The sequence below is a fragment of the Barbus barbus genome, assembly GCF_936440315.1.
Source record: "Barbus barbus genome assembly, chromosome: 41".
Taxonomy (NCBI): domain Eukaryota; kingdom Metazoa; phylum Chordata; class Actinopteri; order Cypriniformes; family Cyprinidae; genus Barbus; species Barbus barbus.
In genome coordinates, this window is record NC_136719.1 from 7,406,596 (window position 1) to 7,420,678 (window position 14,083).

A 14,083-nucleotide genomic window follows, 5' to 3' on the forward strand; every position below is an offset into this window, starting at 1 on the left:
CTTTTTTAAATGAGACTTACCTACTTTAAAGTGTTGATAAAAAAAAAGAATGCTTGACGCTTAAATAAAACGTATTTTGTTTAAAAGTAGTCTGTTCTTTATTTTAATGTATTGCATGTTCTGATATTTATTCAACTAAACTATTCTGGGGGCCATGAAAGTGTAGTGAAAATCATCAAAAATGCTGGCGGTGGCTTGCAACTTTTTTCAAAAACGCTGGTGGGGAAAGAGTTAACTTGCTTACTTTATTCATGCTGTATTTGTTTGATTCACTAAAAAGTACTGTCTCCAAGTTATTTTTGTTTATGAACTAAATTAAACTAGTCTTGTTGTATGTTAGTTTTTTTATTCACAGAGTACAGAAATATCTCAGAAGCCCACAAGTAACACTACTTGGGTGCTTTCACTTGGTTCAATTCTTGGTCCGATCCAGAGTTCAATTGATCCCCCTCCCCCTGCTGGTGTGTTCACACAGTAGTTTTTGGTTCCAAACCACGGTACATTTGCATCATCAGAGTGGCAGCTGTTTACCCGTTGCCAGGTATTAGTCTCCAAAGCGCCAACACAAAATGGCACATGCATCTATTTGTTCCAACTATAATACAAAGGTTCAAAAGAATGTGGGAGTCAATTCCTGCGAGCTGAAATGAGAAATAAATTCTCTCTGCTTGCAGAGCATCAGTCAAGCTTGTCAGGAAATTGAGTGAGTAAACAAATAAATACACCAATACATATGTCATTAATAGTGGTTCAAATCAGTGATTTAATACGATTGCGTACTTTAGTACTTTTTAGGTGAACTCGGGTATGGTTCGTGATTCATTATCCAAACAAACCGAACTCTAAAGTCAAATGAACCTGGGTGCGCAATAAATGCTAGTGTGAAAGCCCCCTTTGACAATACTATCACTACTTTTGCACTGAAATTGTGACTAATATATTACTTGTATATTATACAGGATGAATAGTATGAAAATTGGGATACAGCCATCGTTACCCTAAAGCCCAAAGTATACTTCGTTTTTTTTGTGTACGCGAGGTACAGCGTACAGTGCATGTGACGCAAATTGTGTCATCATAATAGTACACGCACCACCTAATTTTTGTAATTTGCACGCACAGGTAAGGTCGCACATGCGCATTGAATTTGTTTTACAGTAATCCGATGTTTCACAAGGTGGCAACACTGGTTCGAGCCATTGCTTCACAGTAGAAAATTAAAGTTAAAGACACGGAACAACAACAACAAAATAGCAGAGACGGCAACAACACCAGGCGCTCACATTGACAAGCACTTGAGCGAGAGGGTATGAGATAGCTCAGCTTTGGTTTAAGAGAGTTCAAAAATACTTGTTATCGGTCATAACTTACAGGGAAAATTAGAGCAGACGCTGTTCATGGATGAAGCTGTCGACCGCCCGCGTTTGCGCACAACAACAAATGGAGTACACTTTGAAAGGCTACGCGTTTGACTGTAAAAATGAAATATACTTGAGGCTTAAGAGCGAAGCCTTTTCTTAATACTCGGGCTTAAACAGAGTGCTGCGGGGATGGTGCATTTTTGCAGACCAACCTGGAAGTAGCATCACCCTGGTTCCCTTGACAAATCCAATAGGATTTTTCCTTTGGCTTTTGGATTACTGCAGAAAATAAGCTCTGTGACTAACAAACGTTCATGATTCTTAGACATTTTGTTTATCAAGGTAATCTTTACAAACATGAAAACCATAAATACAATTGGCAGAAGTAAAGCTGAAGTTGGGCTATATTAGCAAACTTCACCATAGTAGCATGACTTCAACGTCAACACCACTAAACTTTCGACAATGTTTCAATCTTTAAAATTTGAATTGTAATCGTTTGCAAGAGTGATAAACAAGCAGGCTGTAAATGCAGACTAGTTTGTAGATGAGTTGACTGCGCAATGACAACCTCTGTAGTCCCATTTAGCCACCTTTTAACACGTAAACTATTTTTTTTTTTAAGACTGCTTAAAAAATATCCTGAGTTGTGTATTGCAGATATATTGTAATATATGGAAATATCTTGAGCTTGTGTTAACGACACCACTCTTTTCAGATTTAATCAAAAACCCATTCGAAATACCCATTGACATTGGGCCAATGATAATGCTAACTTGTTTCTGGGTTTTAGCGCTCATTCCTGCAGCACTCTGTCAGTAATTCTCTGAATCCTGAGGTGACAACCGCCCTGCTTGGACACTGCAGTCATTATTCTCCCATGAAGGAAAGAGAATCCTCTGGTGAGGATCAAGCTCAAATTCATTTTTACCATTGCAGCAAAATGAAGAGTCAACTTCAGACAATGCAGAATGTGGCATGCAAAGTAAAGTTATGTTTCTATGTGAATCATAAAAAGAATATAAGACGTCTGTTGGTAGTGGACAGTGTGCACAAACACATTCTCTCAGACTGCTTATAATCATAAACAAACATTGACAACATATGTCCAATTACCATGCTTTACACACCGCGATGCAGAGACTAAAAGACATTGGTATGCATGTGATTGGGAAGGGAGGGACAAAGACGGACAGACAGTGAGGACAGGAAGCACGGGAGGTTGAGATGACGAGCTTAGGCTCAGCTAAAGGTGCTGGTTGATCTCCTTGATACCTGATTCGCTGTTCAGGTGGCTGAGTAGCACATGAGGGACTGTTGGCATTGGATGTAAGGGTCAAGAAGGAAGAAAGGCAAAGGGAGAGCAAAAGGAAGAGGAAAAATATGGGACAGAGGAAAGGGAGAGATTATTTGATAGTATTTTCTAAAAGAGGGAGGATAGAGAAAAGGAAAGATTAAGCAGAGGCTACAGGAGAAGACGCAAGGAAAGTAGGGGACATTAGAAAAGGAGATGGGAAGAGCCTTGACAGTTAGTTAGTGTTCTTAATTATTCATGAACACAATTTTTTTGGGGGTGGTTATGGTTCTCTTTTTGACATAACGGATTATTTTAAAGTGAATATCCTTAAAGCGTCATGGTTATTCACAACAAAATCAAACAAACATGTGGAGGGAGATGACAAAAACTATTTTTTAACCCAAACTATTCAATAGTAGTCTTGGTTGATATCATTTTAAGACTGTGGTGAAAGAGCTTAAATTTGAAAGTATAGAGAAAGTGAGAGAAGCTCTCTAGAAGGGAAATTGTCTTCTGGGATAGTCCCTCACCAGAACATACACTTGTGGGTTTGTTAAAGATGAAACTATATAACACACGTCAAACAGTTACAAAAAAAAAAAAAAAAAAAAAAAAAAAAAAAAAACACTGACAAACACACTTAACCGACTCAAAAAAAAAGGTGGAAATTACCGGATTACCTACTTCTACTGAAAAGCAAACATCAATGACAGAATCAGGCAATGAGCATTATGCTCTGTTAATGACTCATTCTGCATTGACTAATATTTCCACCATTTCCACATAGAATTACAATCATATACAGTATGTTAGGTGCTTTTCTTGTCTGAACTTACAATTTACGTGCATGAAGTCTGCATGAACAAATACTACAAGAAAAATGCATCATTAAAAAGTACAGGAGTATCTAATTTCTAATCTATTTGTTAATCGGCAATATGTAGAATAGGGTTTCTTTGTCAATGAGTGGGAAGTTCTGTGTACTGTTTTTTTTGCACAAACATACAAATAAAATATACAAATAAAAAAATAATAAACGATGTCCTAAAATCAACCTCATTTTGGATGTAAAAATGCACTGGTGCTTATATACTGATTATGGATTTTAACAGTTGATCATTACTGTAATACTACCAATGCATTACTTTAAAATTACATTTTTGCATTACACTTAAAATTCATGAACTGTAAATATAAAAACCTAGTCTGCTGTTTTAGTCAATATACATTAAATAGTTAATAATACCATAAATTGCACACAAAAAAAAATATTGTTGAATTGAACTGACCAAATTTCAGCATCACTTCATTTCAAGAACAATGAAGCCAGAACAATTTTTACAACTCTAATCCTTATAAATAACACCACAGCAGATTACATTGATTACATTCTGAATTAAAAGGTCTAGAAAGCACAAATCTTACACAGTGTTTGGGTTTCTGGATGGGAGGGCTGTATTTTTCAGAAGTAACAAGAATAGAGACTTACAAAGAGATCAATAGATCTCAGGATTAGATTAGTGACTTATGGAGGAGAAATGTGACTAATATCAAAATGTGAGCATTTTCAAATGAGTCAAGCTGCTTTCGATCACGTTCCTCCTCACACTCTCAGAACACACCTAACCATCAGTGACCGTTGCTAGTGTAACTGTGTTGAGTAAGTCAGAAACACTTTCTGGAATGCCAGAACAAGAGCTTAATACGGGAACACTAAAGATTTGGGTTGATTAAGATTTTTGATTACTATTAAAGATTACTATTTCTTTTCAGCAAGGATGCATTAATCTGACCAAAGTGACAGTAAAAGACATTTATGTTATAAAATAGTTCTAATTCAAATAAACGCTATGCTTGAACTTTCTATTAAAAAAATCCTGAAAAAAAAGCATCATGGTTTCCACAAAAATATTAAATGAAAACTCAAATCAGGACTCAAACATTATTTGCTGCCGCTCACACCCGAAGTGTGCACATGCTGAGAGAGAGAGAGAGAGAGAGAGAGAGAGAGAGAGAGAGAGAGAGAGAGAGAGAGAGAGAGATTTAGACAGTGCGTGAACACCGAATCGATGCACTTGAATGGACACATACTCACAAAGTTATGTTAAAAATGTTTTGGCAAGTATTCTGGTAAACAGTCGTTTATGTCTTAAGTGAACCGGATATATGTCAGTGCATTTGGTCTTAAAGTGACAGCAGCCTATAAACACCTGCTTCTCTCTGCTAATCAAACACCACCACAGTTTTAACAAAGATTAATCTGTATTTTACTTATGCAGTGACCACTATCGTGTCATTTTAAATTAAATTTTTTACATTTCTGCACCTTAATACTACAGTTACTGACTTTATATGTAACTATGTTGTACTCATCTATGCTTTTAATTTGTGTAATTGTTTTTGTTTTTTTACTTATTAAATGGGTAATCGGATGCTAAATTCACTTTTAGATAGATTGACAGTGCCGTCTTTCCTTAGACCAGCCCTGAGTGAGCTGTGAACGGTACGACCGCCATTGTTTCTATGCCGGAGCAGGGATGTAGACAAGAATGTCTCAGATTAAGCGATTGAGGGGTTTTGTTGTTGGATGTAATAATGAACATGGCAGTCGTCATTTACTCCCGACATCTGAGCTGCTGAAGACACAGAGGATTATTTTTATTTGTGAAGGGAATGCGCCGATCCCCAATCTGCCTAAATGCGTTTATGTTCGCGTGATCATTCGTATCATTCGTGATCCAGCTTCACTTACAGCAGAAGTGAGTACAAGGGTTTTTTTTTTTAATCAATCTTTGCAATCGCTATTCCTAATAACGTGCTAGTTAGCAAGTTTTGCGGCTATGCAGCTAAAGTAAACAGTCTCTCAGAGCACGGTTCGTCACCCCACAGAAGAGAGGCGGGGTGATTAGAGCTCATTAGCATTTAAAGCAACATGCAAAAAACGTATCGATTTCTGCAGAGCTGATTTTGACAAGGTAAAATGGGTGTTGTTTTACACTAACATTGAGAAATTTTAACCAAAGTATGTTATAGGCTTTTCATTAAGACCCTAAAGAATCATATCAACCTGTGGAAAATGGGCATCCGATGACCCTTTTAATAAACTTTATAGTCAAGCTAGTAGTTTTTGCTGCGGTATAGAAGTATATATGCTTAAAGTAACTTTCAGTAATAAATGAAGATCAAACATTTTTATTTTTTTTGCTAATAGGAAAAATTATCCGATCCGTGGCTCGAATCCTGTAATATGATCCGAATCGCGAGTTTTGTGATCCGTTGCACCACTAGAAATCACACACCTTTAAATACAATGACACACAAAAATTTAATTTAATGTTTATATCACAGAATAACCATATATATATTAGATAGAGCTGAATGAAGCTGAGGCCTTGAACAGAGATTCATGGAGGTTTGAGGTATTACAGCAATAAAGTTTCCATGCTATGCAAACCTCTGTTAGGGCACGAGATATTTATCCTGAAGATCAGAGAAAGTTTATCACACAGGGCTCATGCCACACAGCATGCTCTTAGGAGGAAGACTAGTGTACTTACACGCTGAAGAACGCAGCACTGCACAGCCACACGGGAGACAAGTCATGTGTTAGTGCAGCGGACGGCTGATCTGAAACCTGCTTAACTCAAGAATACTGGCCTGATGCTTCGAGTAATAAAGCCAGATCAGCAGTGGATAAATTACAGTTCTTATCAAGATTCATAACATCTGATACCTTATGTTCTTGCTTTGAACAGGCAGGATTTTCACTCTCACACCTACACCCATCAATGTGTCATATTCCTGCAGCTGTTTTAGATGTTGTGTGAGTATTTATGACGTACATTATTAAACCACCGGAGACACACAGTATGTAAGTCATTGACCAACGTGACATGATGCTGACATCTCTCTAACAACAAGATGCTTTCAGACAAAAATGCAAACAAGAGACTAAATTTATACAAACAGTGAAGGTATGCAACTGAGGAAGATGATACGATTAAACGCTTAACATTAAAGTGGCCTATGAAAAGACAGAGGACAGATACTTACTGTAGCCCATTCCCTGGACAAAGTACTTGAAAGCCTCAGCAAGTTTACCCGGCTGAAAAATAGAAAACATCCACATTTAATACAAGTCTAAATTTAGTCAAACTGATGCTGTGGCAGACATAATGGTGTTATTCTTACTTGGACAACTTGGGGAAGTCCACCACAATCTGCCATCTGAAGAGAGGAAGAGAAAAATCAATTGTGTCATGCTGAAGTACAATAATCAACAGAGATAGAAACTTGAAAAATGTTACAAAGATGTGACCCTAGAGGAAGAAAATCCTTAAAATATAGCTTTAAAATTATGATTTACAATTGATTTTAGCATAAGGATAAAGAAAGTGGAAAATTACAAAAAAAAAAAAACCTTTTCACCAACAATAAATGGTTATAAGCCAGTTATTTGTATCTTTTATTGCAGTGTGTCAGTAGGAAACATCAGTTTACATTTCCAAACATTCCTTTCGCCGTTAATTGTAATAATCCAGTGAGATTTTTGTCTGCACTAGGAGAATGACAACAGGCTGTGCTCCACACAGAGATCTGATCTTTGGATCTTCGATCCGACTGGAATTAGATGAAGAAAAAATAAATATAAAATAAAACCTGAGACAGACTAAATCCAGAAGAACTGTGGCAAAGTCTCCAAGACACTTGATTGAAGAAACCTACCTGCAAAGCTACATTACTGTGAAAAGTTTTAGGCAGTGAGGATTCTTTCAGAAATAATGTCATAAATAGATTTTATTGATAAATTAACTGCTCTTAACTAAATTAAATGAATATTTGGTGTGACCACCCTTTGCATTTATAACCGCATTTGTTCTAGGTACACTTCAGCATTGTTTTTCAGGTAGCTTTGCAGGTAGGTTTCTTCAAATGTCTTGGAGATGTTGCCACAGTTCTTCTGGATTTTGTCTATCTCAGTTTTTTACTGATTCTTGATGACTGACAGACTTCTGAGATGATTAGCGATAGCGAGACCTCAAACATCATATTTGTTGACAGATTTGTAATAAAATTCTCAAATGTACGTTATCAGCGACCCAAACTCACAGCACATGCAGAGATGGAGTTTGTGTGGTGCTACATTTACTGCGAACCACTCTCTGTACTCCGAGACACTGAAAACACTGGATCATAAGCTGCTTTTGTGTAAAAGAACATAGTGCTGCGCTTTCTTGACAACTCAAAACCTCATTTGGTCTACACAAAGGTGACGAGTTTGCATCCCTATTGCTCTAGGAGAAAAAAGCTGACATGCCTTGAGTAAAGTAGTCTTGGTTGGATTTAGCCTCGAGTTGCATTCAACCTGTAGAAAAACAGATAAAATCCCACCTGGTCAGTTTAGAAACAAAATGGAAGGCATTGACAGATAAAATGACCAACTCTACTCTAAACCAAACTGTTTGCTCAGCATTAGTGGCTCAGTCTCACTTTAAAGTGCCACACTTAGGCAAACTCAGAAGGAGTGTTCAACTAAGTGCACATTAAGCTGTTACTGTATTAAGAATTTTAGAACAGATGGAAATGCTGTTTTGGACAATCAGGATCCAAGACCAGAAGCATATTATAGCTTTCAGGAGTGCTTTAAAAGCAGCACAAGTGCATAAGGCTTTATGATGCACAGCCCCTTTTAGGATGTGCATCATAAAGTCATTGGTACACTGAAAGGAAATGTATGAAGAGATGAGCATAACGGGCCTTTTAGAAAGCACACCGTGTTCTCTAGCATTGCCCACAGATGCAATTGCAATGTTCTCGATTAGTCACTCACCACAGCCTCTACCGCTGGTGATGTGTCACCAACTATTAGCAAGGCAGGACACCTAAACAGCAAGAGAAGAAAGACATAAAGGTCTAAGGAAGAGAAGGCAAAATGATTTACAGCAAAAATAGCCTACTGATTTACAGCCTACTTCAGCGTTTTGACCGTATTTTCATTAAGTCCAAAGACAGGCCTCTCAATCTCCAGATCTTGCCGACTGTGATAAGGAAATGAAAACTTTATCAAGATCAGCTCATATGACAAAGATCAGTACATGAACTGATAATGTCACCTGTTGTAGGATTGGCAGAAGAGAGCCAGGTTGTCCTGATTGATGTCCTGAGCGATGTGCAGACGATATGTTTGAATGATCTCCTGGTTCTCTGTCAGCTCGTCCTGAGGTACAAAAACTCATGAACAGACTCTAAGAGAAATGCTTTTGTTCTGAGTGAATCATCTCATAGATGAGGAGGTGAGTGTCATATTTAAGGCCTACCGTGCTGAAATGGTGTGCCATCACAATGTCTACTAGACTGCTGGTCCATCCGGATAACTACAACAGAAACAAATGCAAATGTTTAGTGAAAAGTACAATGTTTGAAGATCAAACAAACTGTGTTCCCAGCACCTCCACTGACTTGAGCACCTTTAATTACTGTAGAATTCTGACCTGTAAGGTTATAATGAGCTTTACAACTGGGAAAACTTTATCAACTACATTAATCTGTTGAGAAATCTAAAGTATGGAGGAAGGGTTAGGGTTAGCTTTTGACTAATAATCAAAGGATAGGATATCTTAATTACGTATAATAATCTTTTTTTGAGAAAAGCATCCAAGATAATATTAAGATTATTGTATAAGACTACTGTGGCAGACTAAAGCATTATGTGCCTATTACACAAAACTGTACCTTTGGAGGTACAACAGCTTGTTGCTGGGGCAGTACGAGTATCATAGTTTTATTGTAATTTTATTTAACTATTTAATAATTTTCTGCATTAAATAAACGTTAATTTGACAGTGCATTCAAAATTTTACCTTCGAGGCAGCCCAGTCAATCCAGCCCTTAGCACAGGGGTCCACATTGATGAGAACCAATCCCTCCACCAGAGCAGGCTCATTCAGCTAAGAGAATGGTAAGATTACATGGATTAGTCCATCATTATGGCTCATACTGACTTTAACACTCAGAGCACCTACTGACTGAGAAGATTAGGTGCTTGACATGTAGATGATCGAACAGTCTAATGAGACAGAATCTGGACTTCTTGTGGTATTGCTACCTATAGACTTTGGCAGTCAAACACATTGTGATTTGCCTAGGAGCACAAATTACCACAGAACAAAAAAAGTCAGTAGTCAACATGAAAATCAAAACTGATCCCATTTACTTTCTGAATACTCATTCTCAGTCTTTTCTCTTGTGCAGTAGTGCATATTATTCTAAAGAGTAATCTTCAAATTTTGTGACTAAAAACAGGTATAAATATATCTGCAACATCTTTCCTTTTTGGTGGACATTACAATTTTGCTCGTTACTGGTTAAAGTTTAATGCTAACAGGCTGTTCAACGAAAGGGACCATTTTTATTCTCGCTGTAGTATTGTTGCTGCCGCCGGCGCCATGTCCTGGAGACGCTGTGAAAGCGAAACTACTTTGTTTGGGCTTCCAAAAGAGGACCCAACTAGAAATCAGTGGTTAAGTTGTATTTACAACACTGTTCCAGAGCAGTACAATGCAAATATTCGAGTGTGTGCGGCGCAATTTATGGAGGACTATTTCCTGAACTTGGCAGGAGAGTAGCCTACAATGCTGGCTTGCACAAAGGCTGTTTCTATAAAGTGGGGCAATTCCAACTTTGCAAGGACAGTCTGACGCTTCTGACTCACAGCCTGTAAGTACGTTTCTGCTACTGCCTATTCATATGCGAGGTTTGAGCTGTGTAGAGTAGTGCTTGTTGTTTCTCCAATCACAAATGCAGACATGGTAATGTTTATGCGGCATGATGCATGAAAAGACGGTCTAAGTCAGGGCTGCTCAAACTCGGTCCTGGAGGGCCGGTGTCCTGCAGAGTTTAGCTCCAACCCTAATCAAACACACCTGAAGCAGTTAATCAAGCTCTTACTAGGCATACTAGAAACTTCCAGGCAGGTGTGTTGATGCAAGTTGGAGCTAAACTCTGCAGGACACCGGCCCTCCAGGACCGAGATAGGTCGTGCTGGGAAACGCCATCACTATACGGTGAGGGGTGTAACATTTCAGTCTCACGCTTGAGGTATTCGGTCAATAACAACGCACTGGATAGCTGGCCAATCAGAGCACTCCTCGCTTCTCAGAACGATGGGCTTTGTAAAAATTGATGCGTTTCAGAAAGGCGGGGCATAGAGGAGCAAAAATAATCTACAGTATGAGGAAAATGTGTTTTTTGAACTTTAAACCACATAAACACATTGCATTACACCAAATACATAAAATATTGTTCTTTTTAACAACGTCACATGACCCCTTTAAGCACAAACCCACCCTGAGTGAGCTGTGATCAGTCCATCATTGTTTCAACGCCAAAGCAGATGTAGACAAGAATGTCTCCTAAGCGATTGAGGGGTTTTGTTGTTGGATGTAATAATGAACATAGCAGTCGTCATTTACTCCCAACATCTGAGCTGAAGACACAGTGGATTACTTTTGTTTTTAAAGGGATTGCACCCCCGATCTACATAAATGCGTTTATGTTTGTGTGAATCATTCGTGATCCAGCTTCACCTCCAGAAGTTTTTTTACTGAATCTTTGTAAATCACCTTTCCTAATAATGTGCTAGTTAGCAAGTTCCACGACGAATGCGGTTAAAGTAACAGTGTCTCAGAGATAGGGCTGTGCATTGGCAAGAATCTGGAGATACGATACGCATCACGATACAGATACGATATGTATCACGAACTCGGTACTTTTAAGGGTACCGACCAAATTGCATCGGTACTACAGAGTACCGATTCACATTAAATCATTCGGTACCATATTTTGGCATTTGGCCGCATACGAGAGAGAGAAAGAGAGAGAGAGAGAGAGAGAGAGAGAGAGAGACCCTGTGACATGATGTCACTCCTGAAACTCTTTAAAACACAGGAACTGGTTCAAACAATGGCCTGAGATTGATTATTAACTAGTCTTATGACCACAGATGGCTGGTAGAAGACTCCTTAACTCCTAAGCAATGTGCTGTTCTGCAGTTATTTTGGGTGTCCGTTTGATGAGGTCCTACAATGCAGCCACGTGAACTAAAAATTTCAGGTTTCACCCCTCTTCTTTTTCCTCTCTGCATAAGGCTCTTCAACAGACATTCAGAGAAAAGCAAGCCTTCGAGGCAGCACTCTCACATGACCACATGTCTATGGACAAGCATGTAACAAGCAAATTATAATTCAAATGATTTTAAGTAGTTTACGGTGCTGAAGTTGTTCTGCAGAGCTGCGTAGGTGTGTGTTTGTTCAAATCGGCCATCTGACATCACAGAACCAAATAAGCAAGCAGCAGAAATATGCTAAATGTGCAAGGCAAGCTGTTAGATGGATGAAAGTGTGAGGTGCTGAACTGAAGTAATAGAGTCAGGAGTGAAAGACAGCCACATTCTTTAGTTAATTTGAGAAAAATACCCTTTATCACTTTATACCTTGATAATAACCAGCAGGAAACATGAGAGTGAGTGTGTGTTTGAACTTCATTCAGCTGCTCAATTAAACATCTAATGGTGCGTTTTCACAAGCTACTCCAACTAACGGTTAGAAATTACATCATACAATGACTGATCTGACATTATAGCAAAATTAAAGGGAAGATATTTTACTTACAGCCAGTCTAGTGAGGATATAAGCTCCCGCGCCCACACCGATACCAATCACACTGTTGATCCTGTTAAAGCACAATCATTCATATTGCTTATTAACTCGCATATATTCTGATAAAAAATACACAAATTATATGAGGCTTTAATAAAAGCCATCATGAATTCTTAAACATGTGGCATTTATTTTTATTTAATTGTATTGAATTGGGGATCATGTACAGGCTGATTGAGGTCTGGACTCACTTCAGCTGGGTCAGAACTGAGGGCAGCATCTCGGCAAGCCCATCCATGGTTGGGTACTGGTACCTGAGGGAAAGAGGAAGGCGAGAGTGACAAATTAGTCTAGCTTAAATTATTTTTTTGTGAGTGTAAAAACACTGTGTCAGAAGTATAGATGGAGCCTCATCAGTGCACTGCTTTGCATGCTGTCAATAATTACAGAACAGTTAATGTTAGAATTGGTAACCCTACTTCTATCAATGTATCTCTATGTTTTCCCCTTTTGAAAACACTATAGAGGAGCTTTTCTTTTGCTATACTGAAATATATTGAAATTATTATTATTTCAGCAAATGGGAATGCAAAAAAGACCTTTTCACTGCCATAGACGCTTTCAGAATTTAAATATCTGAGAAATGTGGAAAAAGGTCCATTATGGGTTACATTCACAGCAGCTTTGGACATCAGCATCAATTTGAACATTAAGAATATAGTAATGATAATCAAAAATGCTGTTTATGAAGGCACCTCACTAGGTTTTGAGATAGTCAGAATTGTTTTTCGGTAGTTTGTCTTACCCAGTGGGGAAAGGAGGAGCAGATTCTTGCTGGCCTGGGGCATCAACATGGACCACTGCAAAGTGCTGCGTGATCTCCTGCATGTCCTCGAAGTTAAACAGTGTGTTGAAACATGACTTATCTGCATCGCAAGAGAAAAACAAAGACCCTTCTCAAATATTTTTTTCATAAATCAAAGAAAAAATGGTATCCTGTATACCTGAACCATAAGCATGTGCATACTTTGCACGCTTAAACCCCCCCCAAAAACCAAACAACAACACACCATTACTGTGTCTTGTCTATTACCGTAACCCATTTTTTTTTTTTTTTTTTAAATCTCATGCTGTTTGCACTGTTAACTCAGTATGCACACATGTACATGTAGTCTTGTGTAGTCGGTATATAAATGTTTATTTTCCCCCCCTTTTTTCTTATTTATCTCTTTGGTTTAGTCTATTGAATATAATACAATTTTTGTACAGTTCAGTTTTTTACTCCATTGTCTTATGTAGCATGATGGTCCTGACCTGGAGGAACGTGTTTTTGTTTTGATGTGTACAAGCTGTATAGATATGAAATTATATTAAAGCCATTCTGACTCTAGATAAAAGAAAAAAAGAATAGATGCCGCATTCTACCTTAATTTCAACACAAATTTACTGGCCACATTTTTTAACTTTTCCTGCTTTCAGTTGGACATTAGACAAATATACACTCAAATAAAGAGTCTGAAAATGTATAGTGTTGATGGGCAACTGAAATCACATCCTGAACTACATTTGATGAGGAATGGACTTGGCAACTGTTAAAATGCTCCATATACAGTAGTATGAATGTGTGTTATATAAATGTATTCAGGATGTACTGTATCAGTCGTATTGTCATTGTCATGTGACCCATGATGTCAATTGACCCTTTGCAAAGACCCGCACCTCTTAGTTACTGTTGTAATGTCCAACAAGCCATTGCACTCTCACGCCAC

The 14,083-nt window shown here is 38.1% G+C and overlaps 1 protein-coding gene across 2 annotated transcripts in view; it reads right to left on the reverse strand.

Moving 5' to 3' along the window:
• Positions 1-14,083, reverse strand: part of LOC306860759 (protein NDRG3-like) — a 74,360-nt gene that overhangs the window by 2,572 nt on the left and 57,705 nt on the right. For both annotated transcript variants that reach the window (XM_079402645.1, XM_079402646.1), the window contains 11 exons: positions 13,120-13,240; positions 12,566-12,628; positions 12,327-12,387; positions 9,519-9,605; positions 8,976-9,032; positions 8,772-8,875; positions 8,631-8,696; positions 8,489-8,540; positions 7,976-8,023; positions 6,850-6,885; positions 6,712-6,763 (listed from right to left, as the gene is read on the reverse strand). In XM_079402645.1, the coding sequence (XP_079258771.1) occupies positions 6,712-6,763; positions 6,850-6,885; positions 7,976-8,023; positions 8,489-8,540; positions 8,631-8,696; positions 8,772-8,875; positions 8,976-9,032; positions 9,519-9,605; positions 12,327-12,387; positions 12,566-12,628; positions 13,120-13,240 (747 nt within the window). The remainder of the gene's footprint in view (positions 1-6,711; positions 6,764-6,849; positions 6,886-7,975; positions 8,024-8,488; positions 8,541-8,630; positions 8,697-8,771; positions 8,876-8,975; positions 9,033-9,518; positions 9,606-12,326; positions 12,388-12,565; positions 12,629-13,119; positions 13,241-14,083) is intronic.